We start from the raw sequence: 22575 nt of genomic DNA on the forward strand, positions 1-22575 counted from the left end.
GGAACGCGCGGCGATGCGCAGGCTCAGTTCGCTCATGAAGATGGCGGCGGATAAACAGAAGCATCATGACGGGAGGGTGAAGATCGGTCACTATATACTGGGCGACACGCTCGGGGTGGGCACGTTTGGCAAAGTGAAAGGTATGGAGGGAGATAGAGAGGGGGGGCTTGTGGAAAGAGGATCTTGAGTGTGTGGGGAAATGACTGGGAAATGGAGGGATAGGCAAGGGGAGCAGCCCTGAATGCAGGGCACATAGGGTAAATACCTTGAACTGGGCGGGACTGCTTCCCTTTCCCCCCACGGCATGGTGGTACCTTCCTGTTATCCTTATTGCCTCGTCTGTAGGCTTTTGGGCTGTTCCAATCCCTTTCCACTTCAGGGGGTGGGAAACTTGTAACGGAGCAGTCTAGACATTGGCAGGGAGGCTTTTGTGACGTTCCTTAACATATTTTTTTAAATTTGTTTTTTTTCCCCCAAATTATTCCCGTTCTTATTTTGCCATTCTTTAAAGGGTTAACTTTGTTATTTTGCATAATAAAAGAAAACGAAATTCCAAGCAACTTTCTAATATTTCTTAATTAAACATTAGTCTTAGTTCGTTTTAAATGTCATTTCTATAGACCATAGTGTTCTGACTTTGCAGTGCTGGTTCTGACTCCAGAAATTGTTTTCCCAGCTGCCTGCTCTTACCCGACACATTGTTACAAACAGAGCACAGGAAAAGGGATGAGGAAAAAAACAAAAGACAATTTGTTACCTGCCTTCAGGCAGATTTAACCCTTTCATTTCTGTGCTGCCCGTGGCTCCGTAATTGTGTTGTCACTTTATGAAGCTTTCTAGCTGTAATCCAGTGTGTTCAACACGCGTAACAGGGCGCTGCAGTGGGTTAATTGTAGCACGGTAAAGCTTTTTTTTTTAAAGTGATATCAACACTGTTCTGTAAAAGTATCACTTTAACTGGTGCCAGATGCATCACTGAGTGCATATAATGAGTTGCATGTAAATCATAGGAAAATATATATATTTTTTTTTTTTGCTGCTTCTAATCCGGTTAATTCCATGGTGGCGGGGCAGACTGGTGAGCACAGAAGGGACAGCTGCTGTCTCCTGAGCTTGCAGCACTAGAAAGCACTTGCACAGCTGATATCCCCCAGGTATAATGGCTATGTCTAAGGGTGAAGACACACAGAGCTACTTAGTAGCAGCTACTAAACGCCAGAAAATACCCTGCCATAGACAATACTGAGAATTGCCTCTTGTAAAACACAATAGAGACAGTTATCAGTAAATGATCAGCATTGTCAATTTTTGTAGCCACGACAAGTAGCTGCTACTAGTAGCTCTGTGTGTCTTCACCCTAAAGGTGGCCATACACAGGCCGATTCTAGCTGTTGATATCGGTCGCTTAGACCAACTCGGCAGCTTATCGGACCATGTATGGGCACTACCGACGGGCCTGCCCGACCGATATCTGGCCTGAAATCAGTCAGATATCGATCGGACAGGTTAAAAAATTTCATCGGATCGGGAACCGCATTGGCTCGTTGATGCGGTCCCCTAACCCACTTTACTTACACCCATCTTCCTAATTCAATTGTCTGGCCCCAGGGCCCAACTACTGAATAAGCCTGAATTAGCCCAATATCGCCCTGCGAGCAGATCTCAGTGTGTATGGCCACCTTAAAGGAACAGTAACACCAAAAAATGAAAATATATCAAAGAAATTAAACTATAGTGTACTGTTGCCCTGCACTGGTAAAAGTTGTTTGTTTGTTTCAGAAACACTACTACAATTTATAGAAATACCCTGGTGTGTAGCCATGGGGGCGGCCATTCAAAAGGAGAAAAGGCACAGCTTGTATAGCAGATAACAACAGATAAACTCTGTAGAATACAATGTGTCTTATCTGTTATCTGCTAGGTAACCTGTGCCTTTTCTTCTTTTCCCAGCTTGAATGGCTGCCCCCGTGGCTACACAGCAGCTTATTTATATAAACTATAGTAGTGTTCCTGAAGCAAACACCCCAGTTGTACCAGTGCAGGGCCACAGTAAATTATATTTGAATTACTTTAAAACACTTTCATTTTGTGGTGTTACTGTTCCTTTAAGGGCAGTAAGTTAATTAATAAAATGACCCACTCTTTCAAGCTTTATTGTTCCTTGGCCTGATTTGCCCTTTACAGTCTTGCTCGACTCTTCTTGTGTTGGTAATAAAAACACTGCAGCCCTCCCTGGATCAATACCCATTCACCTTTGGCACGTATAATGCAGTTTAATCCAGATGGAGGTAAATGGGTAGCACTCAGGAGTCAGCCTTTTGCTTTATATTCTCAGCATAATACACAAGAGCCATGGATATTCTGTAAATTATATGCTTATAATTGGTGCTTAGTGATATTGATTTTAATAGATGCTCAGTGATGTGAATTCTGTCACGTGACTTACTGGAACTTGTTTTGTTATAAATAATGCACCCCCTGTATTTGTCACTGAGGAGATTAATGATAATATAGAGGCAAGAGGCTATGTCAGTAACTATAATATCCTTATATTTTATGGTAGGGGCTGCATTATTCACTATAAAATTGGTGTTAGTGTCACATGATTCACTGAAATAAGGTACTATATCAGAAATATCTGTGTGCTTAATCCTTGCACGTTTCTTCCATTAGGTATTGAACCGAGGCAGGGCTTGATCTAAGAGAATGCCATAAATTTTTATTATACTATGATATGTGCAGCAGTCTTATTGCTTAAAATAGAAATGTCAGTATAAATGGATCGTCCATTTCATCCCACACTTTTAATGGGCCTTAAAGGGAAAGTAGAGCCAAAAAATAGCGTTTTGCCCATTGCAAGAAAATGTAATTCTAAGCCGCTTTCCAATATCCATTACTGCTGCGTGTATATGTATTTGCATTGGCAGTTCTGATTAGAGTTACCATCAGTAACCATGGGGCTCCATATTACTGTTAGTAGCCCCCCCCCCCCCAAGGGGCCTAGTCATTAACCCACCAGTAAACTGGGCCCCTTAACTGGTTGGCTGCCAAGTAAATAAGTAAATTGGTCTTAGTGATGAAAGATGGCCTTTTGCCACATGGTCATGCCCCCGATCACTCAACCACATCCTAATTATGCTTAAACTCCACCCATTCCCTGCAAGCCCCACCCATTCTGTGACTTACATGGAGCCTTTCCATTTTGGGGCACTTGAGTGAAGTAACACTTTGTTGGTGGCCCTGGTTCTGATTATTGAAACAGTGTGGCAGAAGCACACCTGTGTAGAAACACTATTCATTGTAAGAAATGACTCTTTGCTTGAGTAGATGTGATGTCAGCTAAGTTGTTTGGAGCCGGAGTCAGAACCAGGAGTGAAGAGTGGGAGAATGTTGTAAATGTATTTGTAAATGTGAAATTTGTAAGTAAAATAAAAAAAACTTAGCATTTAATGGGTCTTAAAGGGCACCTATCACCCTAAAATTGCTAGCACCTCTGGTGGGTGAAGCAAATTTAGGGTGATAGGTTCCCTTTAAATGTGTTTGATCGTTTTATCAGATGATGGTTTGAGTTGGAAAATGTCATCTGTAGGCGTTTCCGCTTGTCTGATATAATCAGCGCTGGTGCAAAGCCGGTTTGATATAACTGCACGGAGCGTTCTATGCTGATCAGTCCTGTTGGGGCCTGTATACAGGCCAAGGGATTAGACTTTTTTGTTTTGTGATCATTTAAAGCAGGGTTCCCCAACCTTTTATACCCATGAGCCACAGTCAAACAGAAAAAGTCTTGGGGAGCAACACTGGGGCGGCAAATAAGAGCTATAATTGGCTATTTAGTAGCCTCTGTGTGGACTGACAGCCTACAGAAGGCTCTGTTTGGCTTTACAATTGGTTTTATGCCATCAACACTTGCCTCCAAGCCAGAAATTTAAAATTAAGCACCTGCTTTGGGGACACTGGGAGCAACATGTTGCTCACGAACCACTGGTTGGGGATCACTGATTTAAAGGACCGGTGAAACTATTTATTTAGACATAGTTTAATAGCTCGTTAGTTTCTTATCTGTTAGGTAGACCCAGAAGCAACATGCAGGAAATAGTCTTTCTGTGGCAGCCTATGGGGCTTGGTGTCAAATGATCGAATTTTAAGAATAAAAGAATAAAATTTTAAATGGTAGAGCAGCAAATCTATGTCTACCCACTACTTGATGCAAATTCACCAGGCATAGTGTTGGCCTTTGTATACACACGTGGTGGATTTCGGCAGTTCGGTGGGCGCACACAGGCTGACGCCAGTCACTAAGTGAAATCGCACTTCCACAAAAAGTGACTTTGATGTTTTACAGACCCACTGTTGTTTATGCATAAACAAATAGGATGCAACCCCCTGACAATGTATGTTGTAAGCTATTTACCATACAATGACACAACTGTTTGCACAGTTGTGTAGTGTACTCCTTGTGTTAAACTTGCAAACAACATTACCTATATTATCTGATATAATATAAAGTTATGACCCCCCCCCCCCACACACACACACTCCCTACACTTGTTGCCTTCTCTCTCAGCTACTTAGAGGAGAAATAAATGCTAAAAAGCTCTATAGCTAGAAATGCCAAATATCTCTGTAACAGTAACGATCCAGGCCTTAAAAGTTGAGAACAGGAGCTCGCCATCTTGGATTTGTCAGCGACACTGCACATGCTCAGTGTGCTCTGGGCAGCTGTTGAGAAGCTAAGCTTAAGGGTTGTAGCAAATTATTGACAGTAAATCCAGTTCATTTGTAACAGTAACCAATGGCATGGGGCTAATTACTAAATTCTGATGCAGGACACCCTGGTTTCTGAGCTGCCATGTAATGAGAATCTGAATTAATTACATATATATATATATATACTGTATCAGATGTCAGATCAATTTGGGTTACTGAGACCTACAGGATCCTCCCCCTGCCCTGTAAATGTGATAAATGGGCAGTAAGATATTCCACTGTATAGTCCATTGTTATACAAATAAGTGTATACATGCACAGAGGTGCCAGTATATGCAGGGCTGTACCAGTAATAGCTGAGTTATTAACACAAGCTTTGCCAGAGGCAATTGAGGTAATATGATCCCGTAGCACAGTTATACTGTACATTTCTGCCCATGTACTAACTTGTTTGTGGGGCTGTTACGTCCGATACCATATCTGCTTTATGGAACAGCACTTTTGTTTTGGCTTGTATTTAGGGCTCTGGCACACGGGGGGGTGATTAGTCGCCCGCGACAAATCTCCCTGTTCGCGGGCGACTAATCCCCCCGAGTTGCCATCACCTGCCACGCGAGGCAACTTCGGTGATTTGCCGAAATCGCGCCGCCGCGTGTGCCATCCCACCGGCGACTTAAATTTTCGCCGGTGGGATGGCATGTGATGGCAACTCGGGGAGATTAGTCGCCCGCGAACAGGGAGATTTGTCGCGGGCGACTAATCTCCCCGTGTGCCAAAGCCCTTAAAGTCCAAGTCATCCTGCATTGTTGTGCAATAGATGAGTGTATACATCAAAAATACAACCAATACAAGAGGTCCCTGCCATAAAGCAATATTGGACTTGTTTTTTTCCAGCAAATGGATCCCCTCATGCAATAATAAAAAGTGCTAGTTTAAAAAAACAAACAAACACAAACACAAACCATATACAAGCCAATAAGCTGAAGCAAAATCAACTGGGTGTGTTTCTCCTATATCATATGGCAGTGGAAACAGATACATGAGCAGTTTGATTGCACAACTCTCCCCATACTGACACAATGATAGTACCCCTGTGCCCCCCCCCGAGGGGCACCACACCTTACCTTGTAGTGAGTAACAAATGTCACCTATACACATACAATGGTGAAGTAAAGGGATACTACCATCAGACTAATAAACTGGTTCTCTTGCCTGGAAACAGTGTGTAAGGCCAGTGGTGCGTAGTGACTGGCGTCAGCCTGTGTGCGCCCACCGAACTGCCGAAATCCACCACGTGTGTATACAAAGGCCAACACTATGCCTGGTGAATTTGCAGCAAGTAGTGGGTAGACATAGATTTGCTGCTCTACCATTTAAAATTTTATTCTTGAACCAACAAATGTATTTGTAGCTGTAATATTGGTGTGTAGGCGCCATCTCAGTGCATTGTGCCTGAGTCTGAGCTTTCAGCCAGCGCTACACATTAGAACTGCTTTCAGCTAACCTATTGTTTCTCCTACTCCCATGTAACTGGAGGAGTCCCAAGCCGGACTTGGATTTCTTACTATTGAGTGCTATTCTGATACCTACTGGGAGCTGCTATCTTGAAGAATATGGCTAGCCCCATGTGAAATATTAAAATTTAAATATAAAAAAATTCTGTTTGCACTTTCAAAAAACAGATTACAATACAGGATCCTGCTGGAGAAGCTCCATTAATTGATGGAATTTTTTTAAAAAAGGTGTTTCCCTTGACAGTATTCCTAAAGTTTATTTGTAAATGTAACTCCTTTGGCAAGCAGCATTTTTTAAATCTTTTTGTTCACTGAGTCTGACTCCTGAAACATGTAGCAATGTAGTAGTTTGTTCTCTTCCAGGTCTGTTAGTGGGCTGACTTCTGCTACATTATTTCACGATTCAGATCTAGCAGTGCAGACAATATAAGCAACTAGACAGCTGCTGCTTTTGATTGCAGTAATATTCACAGTGGAGAGTGGCTTAACATAACATTTCCATTGTGCACTGGGTGGAGTTCCCCTTTAATGTGGAATGTTACGGTGGAACTGGTATGTCAACAAAAATAACAGGCAAAGAGGACATCTTGTTGTGCACAGAGCTGCTGCTGTTGTGTAATCAAAGAGAGCAAAATAAGTGGCCAGTAGAAGGCCTGTGGCCCCTCTTGCTTGCAGGGAGAATGGTTCTCTTTATGTTTATAGTAAGGCAAGTGGTGTTTAGCTTGGCTGGGCGCCATGTGACTCGCCAGTCAGAATGACTTTCATGCAGGAGTATAACAAAGGCTGAACACTAGGCTTTTCTCCTAACAAGGGCAGTGCTGGAACTCCTGTGGGAGAGGTGCGGCTTTATCTGATGTGACCATTGCCCCACTGTGTGTGTTGGTAGTTGCACTAGAAATAAACTATGCAACTTTGTTTGTTCCCTCTATCAAATATTAAGTTAATCAGTGGCTGCAATGTCAGTGCTTAATGCCCTCATAATAATGTACAAGTATAAATAATGTATAAGTATAAATAAGAGTCTGTCAGGACTGCACAACCTGAAGCATGCTAGTTATTGTTGAACTACAGCTCGCTGCTCCACAGGCAGTTAAAGGAGAAGGAAAATTAAAATCACTGGGTGGAACCATTTTCTCAAACGGGCCAGCATGTGGAGATCCGCTTGTGTGACTTGGGAACCAAATGAGTGGATGGGTGTTCAGTTTGCCCACCTGCCTGCTAGAACATATGGGGCCAAAGCAAGGAATGAGTGTGTATATATATATATATATACACACATATATATATCTATCTATCTATCTATCATCTATCTATCTATCATCTATCTATCTATATCTCAGAACTTGCCAGTAAGTACAGCAACAAGCTGCTGGTGTGGTTCTTGCATGGCACAACTTCAAACCTGCCCGGTACATGTCTATCCTATTTTCGTCTGGATATTGGTCAAGGAGGCAGTTGTGATCGCCCCCTAATTGTGCCAATTTGTTAAGCGCGCTATGCACATTGGCTGGCTCTCCATACAAGCAGATCTCTGGCCAATTTGGCCACCTACTTACTGAGCTAGTGATTTGGACGTACTGAGGGAATACAGAAGCTGTCAGGTGAGGGCTGTACCCATGCACCGAAGTGGCCCTCGAGTGTCAGAATCTTTAAATTATTCCTATAAATATCTGCCTGATTTTCTAGAAGATAACTGGCAATTAGGTAGCCCTGAGCACCCCCCCATACACGGGCCAAAAAGTTGGCGACTTGGTTTGGAGGAGCAACTTAGCAGCTTTCATTGGCTTATAAATGGGCAGCTTTAGTCACACACCTGTGCCAAAACTCACTAACCTTTTACCCCACAGCAGCCTGATGTGCTTTCGTTCCCAGCGCCATGCCGCCATGTTTCACTATTCCCAGATATCCCTTGTACCAATATAAGCTGGGCACGGGCACAGTACAGTATGTTTTCAATACGCCCACGCCCCAACTTGGGAGGCAGAAGGGATGGTAAATAGCCCTACTGTCCCTGTAGGCCTTAGCTGAGCCCATGTACCGTAGACTTTAACATTCCTTTAAAAAGCCTTTAGGTGCATGAATTCAGTGCTTTGCCCAGTGCATCAGGATATACAGTGCCGCTTAATATTGAAATCATGATAATGTATCTAGGTATTAGTAAATATAATAGATATCTCTGCCACTAATAATAATCTTTTTGTTTCCCCAGTTGGCAAGCATGAGCTTACAGGGCACAAGGTCGCCGTGAAGATTTTAAACCGGCAGAAGATCCGCAGCCTTGACGTGGTTGGGAAAATTCGCCGTGAGATCCAGAATCTGAAGCTCTTCAGACATCCTCATATCATTAAGCTGTAGGTATCTGTATAGCTTGGACCCCAGAGCTAGGCACCCTGCCTTTGAACTACAACTTCCAGCTGCTGGAGGGAGTTGTAGTTCAAGAGTTGTAGGGTGGCCATCATGTCTGGTGTAATACTGTGTTATTATGCTTTGTAGGTGGGGGGGGGGCGGCTATTTCCCTGCCTGTTAATGACATGTAACAGAGAATTGAGTGGGATATCTAAATTTAAAAGCTGACAAGAATGACATGGCATTGTGCCAAGCGTGCATCAAGGGTGGTGTGTTAAAGGGAAGCAAGCTGGAGGGAACAACAGGAAATGCACTTCTGATTTAGGTGGTTTGTTGTTAACACTAACACGTAAAATGTGGCTACAGTTCAGCTGTCCTGTGGCTAAAGCTCCTCATTTTGGGAATCATTTGTAATAGCTCTGTAGTTGCCTTTTATGAGCCATTTTAAATATATGTTTGAGAAGTGTGTATATAAAGGGAAATTCTTATATTAAATGGGTAGTTCACCTTTAAATTAACTGTTGGTATGATATTTTGAGACAAATTGCAATTAGTAGTAATAATACAATTGTCGCCTACAGAGTAAGTGTTTCTTGGCTTTTGGGGTGAGCGACTCCCATTTGAAAGGTGGAAAGATGTAGAAGAGAGGTGAATTATTTAGAAAAAACACCAATTGCAAAGTTGCTAAAAACTTAACGGTGAACTAGCCTTTTAATGCAAGTTACGTCAAACATATACTTTTAAAAGTCATCAATGATTCCCAAACAGATGAAATTGAGCCTGTGTTCTGTCAGTATCCCTGGCTAACCTGCCCAACAATCTGCTTATGTATGGCTAACTAGAGTGGCTTGCTCCTGTGCATTTTGGCTTGAATCTTTGCTTGGCCTTGACTGGCCAGATCTCTGGTATTTCTTGTACAGGGATTGGCACAGGGTAAGGGATACTGACAGCAGCCAGGCAATCAGTGCCAACATTGAGTCATTGATCTATCCCCATTCTGGTTTGTGTTGTGCAGTTTTAATGTATATGTGCAGTATGGCCAATAAAAGGTTCAGGCTCTGGTATAAAAGGCAACTTGCTTTCCAGCTGCAGTTGGCACAGGAGTCTGTCACTTGAGCTAAAGCCCCAGTGTCGGTAATTTATTCTGGACGACTGAAGAAAGAGATGGCGTGTGTGTGGCAGAGGGACAATGGGGAGCAACTGGTTAACTTGGCATCAGTCGGCAGCGTTTGTGTTCTTCTACTGGTAATTGGCTGCACTGACATGGGATGGATTGGCCACTTAGTGTAATCACCTGTCAGGCAGCACCAGTGAGGAGTTACTATTTAGTTGGGGCGCCTTGCCCGATAGATTTAATAAGATCCTGTTATCATATAATTTCCCCTCCTACTTATTTCTCTGTATTTAACCCTTTTCATGTTGTGTTATCATTGAACTTTGGCTCATATTTATAGCTACAGAGGATACTTATGGTGAGCATAGGTGTATAATGTATGTTTAAAGGGCAGCTAAAGCCAGCCCCTGAGGTGCAGTAGCCCTATAACACCCCCATGCCTTTATATCCTGGTCCTGAGCCATAAATCAGCGCAGGCGCAGAAGTCAGTAACGATTGGTTGGACAGACAGTGTAAAGCTGACCATACACTTAACAATTTTTCTATACTTAACAACCCAATTTCAGTGTGATACATCAAAACCGTTAGTGGGCACTGAACAATCGTACTACGTCTGTCGATCTTTTATCCGACATCGGTCAGAAAACTGATTGGGCAGTCTGTTAATATTGAAATTTGCCCATTGTCCAATTGTTTGCAGGACCAAGGAGGTAATTTTCCTAGCTGCAACTAGACAATAGAATTTGAAATTGTCGGACAAATTGTACTGCTAAGGCAGTGATCCCCAACCAGTGGTTCGTGAGCAACATGTTGCTGACCAACCCCTTGGATGTTGCTCCCAGGGGCCTCAAAGCAGGTGCTTATTTTTGAATTTCTGGCTTGGAGGCAAGTTTTAGTTGAATAAAAACCCAGGGTAAAGCCAAACAGAGCCTCCTGTAGGCTTCCAGTCAATTTAGGGGCTACCAAATAATCAATAACAGCCCTTATTTGGCACCCCAGGAAATTTTGTCCATGCTTGCGTTGCTCTCCAACACTTTTTCCATTTGAATGTGGCTCACGGGTATAAAAGGTTGGGGATCCCTGTGCTAAGGGCTCTGGCACATGGGGAGATTAGTCGCCCGCGACGAATCTCCCCTGTCACGTGCGACTAATCTCCCCAAACTACCATCCCACCGGCGAAAATGTAAGTCGCCGGTGGGATAGCACACGCTGCGCAGGCGATTTTGGCAAATCACCGAAAATGCCTCGCGAGGCAGCGTGTGCCGTCCCACCGGCGACTTACATTTTCGCCGTTGGGATGGTAGTTCGGGGAGATTAGTCGCCCGTGACAGGGGAGATTTGTTGCGGGCGACTAATCTCCCCGTGTGCCAGAGCCCTAAATGATCATTTTGTGATAAAGAAAAATCTACATATGTATGGGCAGCTTTAGAGGGACGTCATTTGGGCTGGATGTTGATATCAGTGTTACTGGGCTGCTTTATCTTCAGACATGCGCCATTTGTGTGTGTGTGTCTTGGGGCATTGGGTTAATCTGAACAGCATTCACTTGTGATGCCCAGCTACTTTGTGTCTTTAACAGACAGTTGCACAACAGGATATGTCAGGGTGGTTCTATGAAAGGTGACTAAGTGCATCATCAGCTACAGTTGCGAAAGTCACAAAATATTAAGAAAATAGACAAACTGCAAAGTAACAGGATACAGATGTACTAATTATGGGGACTAATGTCTCCCCCATCCAGACTTTCTGCATTGGTGTCTTTTTCTTTTTGTAATTGTAACCTATTAACCTGTTGGGTTTTTTTGGGGGTTTTTTTTTTTAACCTTCTGTTAATTTGTCTGATGAAAAATGCAGTGTTGGCCTTGCCTAAATTCACAGTTTTTTGTGACTGACTAATCGCAAGCTTATCGTCTTCCATAGCTATTCTATTGTGTTATAATTTAATTTACAGTAGACCTTAAGGGATTTGATGATACTATTTTGGAATGTGGTCATTGTGTTCATCAATGCACTCTCGTCAACAGAGACACCTCCGTATAGAGTTTCTTTTATCACATTGATTATATATATATATATATATATATATATATATATATATATATATATATTACATACATATATTATTCAGCATGGGTATTCAAATGGAACATGTTACAATAGCTTTAAAAGCCCCCTCCCCCCCTTTTTTTTTTTTTCTCCTGTTTATAATTGGACCCTTCCCTTACCCCCAACCTGGGATAAGCAAGCAATATTGCAGGAAATGTCAAGGTATAGTGACTCTCTATACAGATATGGGATCCGTTTTCTGGAAAAAGTTCCGAATTACAGGAAAGCCATCCCAATAATTTTTTAAAAAGATTTATTTGTGCTTGATCCTAACTAAGATATAATTAATCTTTATTGGAGGCAAATTGGCAAAACAATTCTAGGTATGGAGATCCAAATTCCAGAAAGACCCCTTATCTGGAAAAACCCCAGGCCCTGAGCAGTCTGGATAATAGGTTGTATACCTGTATCTAAAGCTTATTGATTTACATGACCCCAAGTAATAAAAGCTCATTATTTAGATGTCCCTCTGACTTATTGGTTTTTTGTTTATTTTTCTCCCTAGGTACCAGGTCATCAGCACACCAACAGATATCTTTATGGTTATGGAATATGTTTCTGGCGGGGAACTATTTGATTATATATGTAAGAATGGGAAGGTAAGAATTTGGTTAAAGCTTTACTGTACCTGTGTAAATGAGGTTTATCTGGGCCATGATACATTGTTGCTGTGCCCATTGAACCTTTCTCTGTAATAATCCATCATATGGTTTATATGTTAACATGTATTTTCTTTCAGAAGGACATTCTAGTGCTAGACATGGGAACCTAAGCCCCTGTAAGTTATTGCCATATCATGGCAAATAACTGCACCTAATATGCCTTGGCTTTGTGTAACTACCTGTAAAGTGGACCTGTTACCCATTGGGAGCAGCATTTTTTTTAACTGAATTGGTTACCTGTTTGGAGAACCGAATGTTTAGTGCATGTATAATATGTGCCCACCTTCCCATAAGCTCAAGTGGTTCCTTTATCTCGTTTGGAACCCAGCTTGGCCTCCCTGTTGCATAATGCCACCTTTTTCTTCACTCCAGATTTGAACTTTAGTTCCTTAAAAGGGAACTGTAGCCCAAAAGTGAATATTGTTGGCATTTTTTATGTATGAAAATGGACAGTATACTCCTAAATATACTTTTGCTAAAAATGAGCACATTTAAATAGTATTAGAGCACATTCTGTCTATTGTTTTTATTTTTATTTTTTAAATTAAAAATCAATATTTTCTATTTTTTTTGCCATTATAAAACTCTAATTTGAAGGTTGGGCTTGTTCACTGAACTCTCCACCTCCTTTTATAAACAGAGCAATTTGTTCAGAACTTATTATCTACCTTAAACAAACAAACCACTCCCTTTTTTTAAGTAGCAGCCTTTGAGCAGCTCATTATGAGGGGCTTCTTAGTAGACTGGTAATTTAGTTTTATTTTGAAGTTCTCCAGGACCGGAAGGGACAAGACGTACTAAAGTGAAACTGGCCTCAGATTTTTCATATTCTTGTTTAGTGTCAGAAATAACAGAAACCAAAGATATTTCTTAATTAAAAGAATAGGCAGTTGTATTAAGCTCTATTCATTCAACTTATGTTAAAAATAGGTATTTACTGTCCTTTTTACAGCCCAGCAGCCCTATAAAAGTTATGTTCCAGGCATTCAGAGTTGTCACAGAAGCACGCCATCCTGCATTTTGTTAGGAGTGTCAGTGGCACTGCACATGCTCAGTGGGCTCTGGGCAGCTGTTGAGAAGCTAAGCTTCAGGTTGTTGGAAACCATCCAGCAGGAAATGAGCTTTGTCTGTAATAGAATCTGATGCAAAATAATCCTCTTCTGCTAAGAGGGCAAGGGGTAAGGCCAAGTCTGCACCATAGCAAAACATAAGTGTGATGGATGGAGACATTATAGCATAGGCCTGTGGTACAGCTTTGCCAGGTGTATGGTTACTATCCCTGGGGGACGGGGCCAGTAGGAAATCCAGCAGAGAGATGCTGCAAGTCATAGGTGACATGTCCACTTTAACATTCAAGCATGGCAAATGCTGATCCCGTGTTATATGTAAAGCCAAGTTCTTATAACCCAAATGTTTGATCTGCACATGTTCCTCCTCCAATGGGTTTGCCACATTTTGTAACCGCGCAATGACGAGGAGTTTTATAAGGACACTGTGTGTTATAAGCTTATTACCATGAATGAGGGATTGTTTTGCAGTAAATCATGTTTCCTTCCAGCAGTGATGCACAGGGGAATTGTTTTCTACACTAACGCACCTGCATGTGTAATATGTCTTGTGTTTACATAAACATAACACCAAAATACAATTTTTATTCTCCCAGTCCAAAAGCCTGCCTGTTCCTTAGCTGTGTCATAGGGAGGCAGTAAGGAGACCTTTCCATGCTCTAATAAACTATCCGAGCAATGCCGGCCATAACCGCACTGAGGGGAGTGCTCCTGAGTGCAAGCTGCAGTATGGTGTTCATACTAAAGTGGCCCATACATTATATGGGCAGCTTTAGAAATTTAAAATTGGGCACCTACTTTGAGGCCACTGGGAACAACACCAAAGTGGTGGTAAGCAACATGTCACGAGCCGCTGGTTGGGGATCACTGCATACTGCCCACGAGGTCATAAATGACTATATTGCCTACAGCATAGTACAAGTCTTGCCCTTTTGCATGCTGCCTTTTCCTCCTTACAGGATTGATGCAAGCTTCTGCACAGGAACTGGCTACCCCCTAGAATCCAAGCACTGTCTGGCAGCGATCTGTTTAAGGGTGAAGACACACAGAGCTACTAGTAGCAGCTACTTGTCACGACTACTAAACACCAGAAAATCCCCTGCCATAGACAATACTGAGAATTGCCTCTGCTAAAACACACATAGAGACAGTTATCAGTAAATGATCAGCATTGTCTATTTTCGTAGCCCCGACAAGTAGCTGCTACTAGTAGCTCTGCGTGTCTTCACCCTAAGAGAGGTGGCCCATTGACACCCCCTATCTTGCTTGTCTTTGAGTGACACCTTATACATTTTTGGATCTTGTGTGTCTTGTGTGTCTCATTGCTGCCAGGAGAAGTTGGGCTTTTTTCTGTACAGACTGCACCACCATGTTTATTTTTCTTTCTGGTCATTGACCTCAACAGCCAAGTTTTGCCCACAAAACTAAGTCACATCCCTACATTTGGCTTAAGGGGGCATTTATCTTGTTAAGTATATTATAGATGGGCTTATTGTTAGCAACCTTGAAACAAATGCAGCTCTATTCTGCCTTTTTTTTTTCAGCCTGGCTTTGGTTGTCGGGGGCATTGATCCTAGCACCCCCCCCCCCCCAAAAAAACTTATACATTTGTACAGTTTTATTTTTTAGAGGCCCTCTCCTATTTGTTTTTTATCCTGACTTGCTAGGGTAACAGGCCTATAGCAACCAGATAGCCGTAGAAGAGCCAGAGTAGACAGCTGCAGATAAATAATTAAAGGAAAAAAAAAAAATGAGATTAAAGCAAAGAAAAACCAATTGGGTTTATAGGTTGATGTTGTCACATCACATTTGAAGTTTCTTTTTAGGCAATTTAACCCTTTTAATAAGCCGGGCCACTAATGTGTGGGTGTGAGGGCTATGGTCTAAAACCTCAGTATCAATGTGTATTTTTGTGTTTTATTTAAAAATGAACTTTTTCCTCTTAGTTGGATGAAAAAGAATCCCGGCGCTTATTCCAGCAAATTCTTTCCGGGGTTGATTATTGCCATAGACATATGGTCGTACACCGAGACTTGAAGCCTGAGAATGTTCTTCTTGATGCCCACATGAATGCGAAGATTGCGGATTTTGGTAAGTCGGAGCCTTCTACATTCTTGCTGCCCATTCTTGCAATGTTTGTTCCATTAAGGGTGATGGGAATGCTGCCAGTCCCTGCAGATGCTGTTATTCCATGTACTTTATTAAAGGGCAACTCCACCCAAGCACAACTAAAGTAAACATAATTTCGAGCATCTATGCAATATACGTCAATTAAAAGATGTGCAGTGGTTTTTTTATTTTTTTTATGTAATAATATGGTTTGGAACAGTTTCCTAAGCCCCGCCCCCTGTTCCCCTGCTGATCTGGCTGGCTACTTTGACTCTCAAACAGGGGCGCTGCTGCCATGAGGTGAGTTGAGAAACTCACCTCAGGCTGCAGCGATCAGCAAGTTACTGGAGGAGGCAAAAAGCCACTCCCGGTAACTTAAAGAGCTGAAATTCCGATTTTTGAAGCAAAATGTCGGCTCCTCTACTGAAGAGAGCACTATTACGCACTCTGCACTAGCAATGTGCAACCTCCTCGCCCCCCTCTGATGCAAAACAGGAAAGCGAGGGGGTGGGGGGGGCGGCATCATCAACTTGGCCGCCTCAGGCACCTAAGACCCCTGAGGTGGCTCTGCACTCAAATAAAATGTAACAGTAGTCGACTGTCCTCAGCCTGCCTTCAGTCTGCATCCTCCCAATCCCACAATTCCCTGCACATGTGGTGTCAATAAGGAAAGGAACATCACAGTGCAATGTATTGTGGGTTATGTAGTTCCTGCATGCTGTCTTTAATCAATGTTTTAGTCCCTCCTCCCCTGCCAGGATTTCAAATGATGCAGAAAAAGAACTGTTTTGCAACTGGATTTCAGCAGAAGCGGAGGGCCTGGACTAGAGAGTTGGCAGACAAGAGTATGTGCTTAACTCCACCACCACCAGCGTTGCACCCTAAGCCTGTGCCTCTTCTGCCTACCCCTAGTTCCGGCACTGATCTAAAGAATGCAACAAGGCAACTCTCACTTATGAATAAATGCAAAATGTTATATGTAGCATAGGACTTAAGGAAACCCTGTTTTTATACCCATGGTGCACTATGCCAATTAAAATACCTCTTACCACCTTTTTCAATGCTGCATTTAGGGCTCTCTAACATGATGGCTGATGGTGAATTCCTACGAACCAGCTGCGGTTCCCCTAATTACGCTGCTCCGGAAGTTATCTCAGGAAGGTATGTAGTAAACCTCAGTGAGGCTTAATGTAATAAATATGGGACGGGCACTGTAGCAGCAGTATCCGCCTGTTAGAAATGAATCTCTGAATCACCTAAGTAAGCAAACTCCTTATCGTTTATTGGTCTGTTCCTTTGGGCAGTGTGTATGGCATTTGGAGTGTGTTTGCGGGTAGGATTCAGGAACATGGTGAAAACCTCTTTTTATTGGCTATAATGTATATGTAATGTTTGTTTTGGTTTTTTTTGTACTGTGCCTGGGCATAAAACATGCAGGACAACTGGGCCTTTTTTTTTAAATGTAAACTTCAGAAAATAAATGTTTTTTTTTCTTTTTCTGGCCCTGTGGAATCCCTGGAGGCACTGGGGTTTTTATTGAAGTCTCTGAAAATTCTAACTTGTAAAGAGTTTCCCTCTATTCTAGCTATCTTGGCCAGAATGAGCTATGGTTGGAATGGTGCCTAAACTCCAGTTGTCCCCAAAAGGGCTCATCTGCCAACAGACCCAGGCCCACCACAGCTAACCCATTGCCGCCACCTTCCTACTCAGTAAGTCAGATTGTACTAAATAGGCATTGAACCTCTCCATGTGTTGTTGCAGGCTTTATGCTGGCCCAGAGGTGGACATATGGAGCTGCGGGGTCATCCTGTATGCGTTACTCTGTGGAACTCTCCCTTTTGATGATGATCATGTGCCAACACTTTTTAAGAAGATATGTGATGGCATCTTCTACACACCCCAGTACCTGAACCCTCCCGTCATTAGCCTTCTAAAGCACATGCTGCTGGTGGATCCCATGAAAAGGGCAACCATCAAAGATATTCGGTAAGTTCTTGAACTGTTAAAAACCACTTAAAGGTATGCTGTCATGATGTTGTTAAATTACACTTATTTACATGGCAAATAATTCACTATACCATTTAAAGGAGAAGGAAAGGCAAAAGTCACTTAAATCGCCCACCTTTTACCCCGGGCTGGTGCCCCTGCTCGGAGAGAACAGCAACAGCCCGGGGCAGGTGCAGCGCTTCCTCCTTCCTTTTCGCTTGCGCGCGCATGCTCAGTAGGGTGAATAGTGGAACTTTAACAGAGAAGTCGGCTTTTTACTCTAATGCACATGCTCCGGGAATTTGCCAGCAAAACGAAGGAGGAAGCGCTCGCTACAGGTACCCCGGGCTGGTGCTGTTTTCTCCAAACAGGGACACCAGCCGGGGGTACAAGGTAAGCGATTAAAGTCACTTGGGGGTGCCTAACATTTTGGAACCCCAAGTGATTTGCCTTTTATTGTGCCTGAGTCTGAGCTTTCAGAAGGAGCCAGTGCTCCATGTTAGAACTGCTTTCAGGTAACCTATTGTTTCTCCTACTCCCATGTAAATAGAGGAGTCCCAAGCCGGAGTCTATGCTTAACGGTGCATTACTGTAAAACAAAAGTAAAAAACTAGATTTATTTAATATTCTTGTATTCCTAAACTGATACTCTGCCTCTTAGGGAACATGAATGGTTCAAGCTAGATCTTCCTAAATATCTGTTTCCCGAGGATCCATCGTACAGTTCCAATATGATAGACGACGAAGCCTTAAAAGAAGTGTGTGAGAAGTGCGAGTGCTTGGAGGAGGAAGTGCTGAGCTGCTTGTACAGTCGCAACCACCAGGACCCGTTGGCAGTCGCCTACCATCTGATCATAGATAATCGCCGCATAATGAATGAGGCCAAAGACTTCTATTTGGCTACCAGCCCTCCGGATTCCTTTATGGAAGAGCCTCAAGTTGCTCGGCCTCACCCAGAGAGAGTTCCCTTTTTAGTGGCCGAGTCACCCCGGCAACGACACACTCTCGATGAGTTAAACCCACAAAAGACCAAACACCAGGTTGGTGTGAGAAGAGCCAAATGGCATTTAGGCATTCGAAGTCAGAGCCGCCCAAACGATATCATGGCAGAGGTTTGCCGAGCAATGAAACAGCTGGGCTATGAGTGGAAGGTAAGCTCTTGCACTTGGGTTTCTTTCTGCAAGCTTTTACTAACACTGTAAGGGAAGAGGTGCCGTGGGCCCAGTGTCGGACTGGGAACCCAGGGGCCCATTGGAAAACCTAAGACCATGGGCCCAATCTCTGAACAGTTTTTCCTCCTTTTCTCAATAAACCACTTTATTCTCCTAGTCTCTCTTATTTACATGCTAGCATCTATTCTTCCATCTATTTCTCCTCTTTGTTCCCATTCAGAAATAGGTAATGACCATGAAACAGGCCAAATGACCAGAAGCAGGAGGGCCCACTGACCCCTGGGCCCACCGGGAGTTTTCCTGGTATGCTGGTGGGCCAGTCCAACACTGCGTGGGCCCCCATTCATGGGATGGATAAGTCCATTTAAAGGAACAGTAACTCGAAAAAAATGATAGTGTTTTAAAGTAATTATAATAAAGTGTACCTCTGCCCTGCACAGCTAGAATGGGTGTGTTAGCTTCAGAATCACTACTATAATATATATAAGCAAGCTGCTGTGTAGCAATGGAGGCAATTGAAATAGGGATTAATGGTGCAGGTTAATTAGCAGGTTACAGATTAGGTCTGTGAAATATAATATAGTGTTCTACAGAGCTTATCTGCTATATAACATGAGCCTTTTCCCCTATGAATGGCTACCTTCATAGCTACACAGCAGCTTATGTATATAAACTATAGAAGTGTTTCTGTAGCAAACACTCCCATGTTACCAGTGTTGGGGCAACAGTACAATATATTTTATAATTACATTAAACCACTTATTTTTTGGTGTTACTGTTCCTTTAAGTCTGTAGCGACAGATTCATAACTGCATTGATCCATGTGCAAGGGACTACATTTGATCCATGTGCAAGAGACTAATTTCCCTTATTATTTTTCCCATATTGAGGTTGTAAATCCATACTACCTGCGCGTAAGAAGGAAGAATCCCGTTACTAGCATGTACACTAAGATGAGCCTCCAGCTGTACCAAGTGGATAGCAGAACTTACCTGCTGGATTTCCGCAGCATTGACGGTATGTGACATTTCTGTGCTACTTTCGGAATAGTAATGCCAAATGTTTGGCTGCTGATGCCTTTTATGGTTTTTATTACCTTCTACCAGCCTGTCACAGAGGCAGTCGCAGCAATAAAACTCTGGGTTCCCATCATTTCCGTCAGTTGTTTATATTAATTACTTAAGGGCCTTTGTCTAAACCCAGAATGGCACTCTACCTCTGAAATTGTACTTCATGCAGTAGCTTATGTATTACCTCACTAACAGTAATGTTTGTTCACGTCAGTGTTAAAGGAGCCTCATGTCCTAGTATTATATTTTACCTTATTTTAAATGATTAGTGCCCCAGAAACATGGTTTTAAACTGTTTTTCTTAAAAATGCTATAATATTAGAGATGAAGTGAGACCTGGGCTTGCCCTTTCCTTCCTTCCCAGGATATGGTCATAACTGTGAGTGACAATCAGAACTTTGCTGCAGCAGCCCGAGTCCTGCCATTGTCTCTCTGCTCCCAGCCCTATCAAACTGTGTCAGAATGCTCCTGCTCACAGTGTTTAGTGGAGCTGCAACTTTCCTCCAAGCTGTAATTAAGATGGCCACACACAGCGCAGATTTTGGCTTCCTATTCAGATCCTTCATTCCTAGTGGCACCTTATCTGCCCATGTATGAGGCACTCTGTCTTGCTTATCCAGCAAAAATTGGGCACATATTCATCAGACGGGTTTAAAAAAATCTTGTTGGGGCGATGACCGTATCTGGTCATTGATGGGTGTCCTTGCCCCAATGGCCTGTATCCCCGACGTTAAACTAGCAGATCAGCCCCAGATCATTCAGTGTGTGGCCTGCTTTACTGTGTCCCAATATCAGCTGTTAGATCTCATTCCAGAACTTTTATTCGGCCATTTTCTGCTGTGTATAACAGCCTCCAACAGTAGTTCCTAGTATACTATTGTGTGGCCTGTCTGCTGCTAGCAGCAACTCCCTTCAACCTTACATTGAGCAAATTGCAATTTATATATTAAGTGGCCTTCAGCAATCACAGAAAACTTACCAGCTCTGAATAGAAGCAGTAGCATCTCCATTATAGGTGGACAGCTACCTTCTCATTATCCTATAGCGCAAATCTGCTCCCCCAGCTGAAACAATCGGGTTAAGGTGAAAGTGCTAAAAGAAAGGCACAATTAAATTTTTTTGCTTTTATTACTATTTAACAAAGCTGGAAGCAGGGAGACATTTAGGAGCAGAGGGACATGGACTACTATTGTAGCATTCTGCTCACCACATTATGATAATGGGAGTCTGAAGGTGAACATACATGGGCAGATTGAAGCTGCTGATTCGACCACTTCAGGCCAGGTTGGCATCTTATCTGCGCATGTATAGGACTCTCCAACAGGCATACCTGACCAGTATATGACCAAAAATCAGCCTGATATGTGGCAGGTGTGAAAATCCTGTAGGGGCCAGTTCATGGTCTCCTCCCACTCTAAAAATATACAGATTAATTGTCACTATATATCCTGCACTCTATAAATAACAGATAATTCTAGTAACAACATACATTTTACACCATAAATTGCTGGAAATAATTAAGCCTATTGTTCTTTTCAGATGAAGTAACTGAGGCCAAGTCGGAAAGCGCCACCCCTAGGCGATCAGGCTCCATTAGCAATTATCGACCTCCAAAAAATGACTCGGATCCTGAAATTCAAGCGAAGTCTTCAGACGGCTCAGGGCCTTCATCTTTAACCTCATCAGTGGACTCTTCCAATGCCGACCTAGTCCCCAGGCCAGGAAGCCATACCATAGAATTTTTTGAAATGTGTGCAAATTTAATAAAAATCCTTGCACGATAGGCCTCCGGCAACATAAGCGAATCCATATCGAGCAATAAGCATGCAGTGATCTGTAGCCAAATGCTTCCAGTCTCAATCCAGTTATGACCGACCAACAGCTGAAAGCTCTTGTCACAATGCAATTTGCACATACGATTCCAAGACTATGTTAGACCTCAATCCGTAGTGTGATCATTATTTTTAATAGTTCCTTGTCAACGCATATAAATTGTATATATTTTTCAGGTTGACAAAAGTTTTAATTGCACATTTTATCGAGCACTGGGCTACTTTGCATATTCCCAAGATAAACCTCAACATCTTGTCTTAAATTTGTTATTTTTTTTCTTGTCTTGTGAAATACATAGAAGTGATCACATGATAATTTAGTGGTTTAAGCATGCCGGCCATAATTCTGCAGCTTAAACTCCACTGGGATAGATCAGTCTGGTGAATAAGGGCAGTAAATGTGGATATCAAAAGGCAATTTGTACAAATATATAATAAAAAAAGGATTTTTTTTTTTTTTTTTTTAAGGATAAGGACTCATGTATGTACTTTATGGCTAGCTATTATTTACATGTAACTTTCACTAATATATGGGGACGTTAGAACAATCCATTGGCTGTTTATTGTTCCTAAGCTGTTTAGCTTCCTTTGCAACCTCAAAGCTAGAGGTCCAAGCCCTCGATGCTCTCCCATGGCTGATTTACAAATGACATAGCGCTTGGAATGTAATCTATATTACAAATTGGGATAATTGTCCCATTGCATAGAAAGTGGTCGGATCAGACTGGCCTACCAGTGGAGCTAGACCAGGGGTGGGCAAACTTAGGGTCAGGGGCCACATTGACTTTTAAAATTTGACAGACTGGTCGGGCCAGCACCTACATACAGTCTTGAAGCCAAGTCTCACGTGATGAGACTTGCGGAGTTGAGACAAAGCGAGACACGCCAAT

General features: G+C 42.6%; 1 protein-coding gene across 1 annotated transcript; it reads left to right on the forward strand.

The window, feature by feature from the left end:
* Positions 1 to 16: 16 nt before the first annotated feature.
* prkaa1 (protein kinase, AMP-activated, alpha 1 catalytic subunit) lies at positions 17 to 21948 on the forward strand. Its single transcript, NM_001126962.1, has 9 exons — positions 17 to 140; positions 8431 to 8572; positions 12293 to 12386; positions 15463 to 15607; positions 16699 to 16786; positions 17387 to 17611; positions 18273 to 18762; positions 19674 to 19800; positions 21393 to 21948. Exons 1-9 carry the CDS (start codon positions 41 to 43, stop codon positions 21635 to 21637), a joined length of 1656 nt encoding a protein of 551 aa, NP_001120434.1. The 5' UTR covers positions 17 to 40; the 3' UTR covers positions 21638 to 21948.
* The last annotated feature ends 627 nt before the right edge of the window (positions 21949 to 22575 follow it).

Source organism: Xenopus tropicalis, chromosome 1 (genome assembly GCF_000004195.4).
Source record: "Xenopus tropicalis strain Nigerian chromosome 1, UCB_Xtro_10.0, whole genome shotgun sequence".
In the NCBI taxonomy this organism is placed as follows: Eukaryota; Metazoa; Chordata; class Amphibia; order Anura; family Pipidae; genus Xenopus; species Xenopus tropicalis.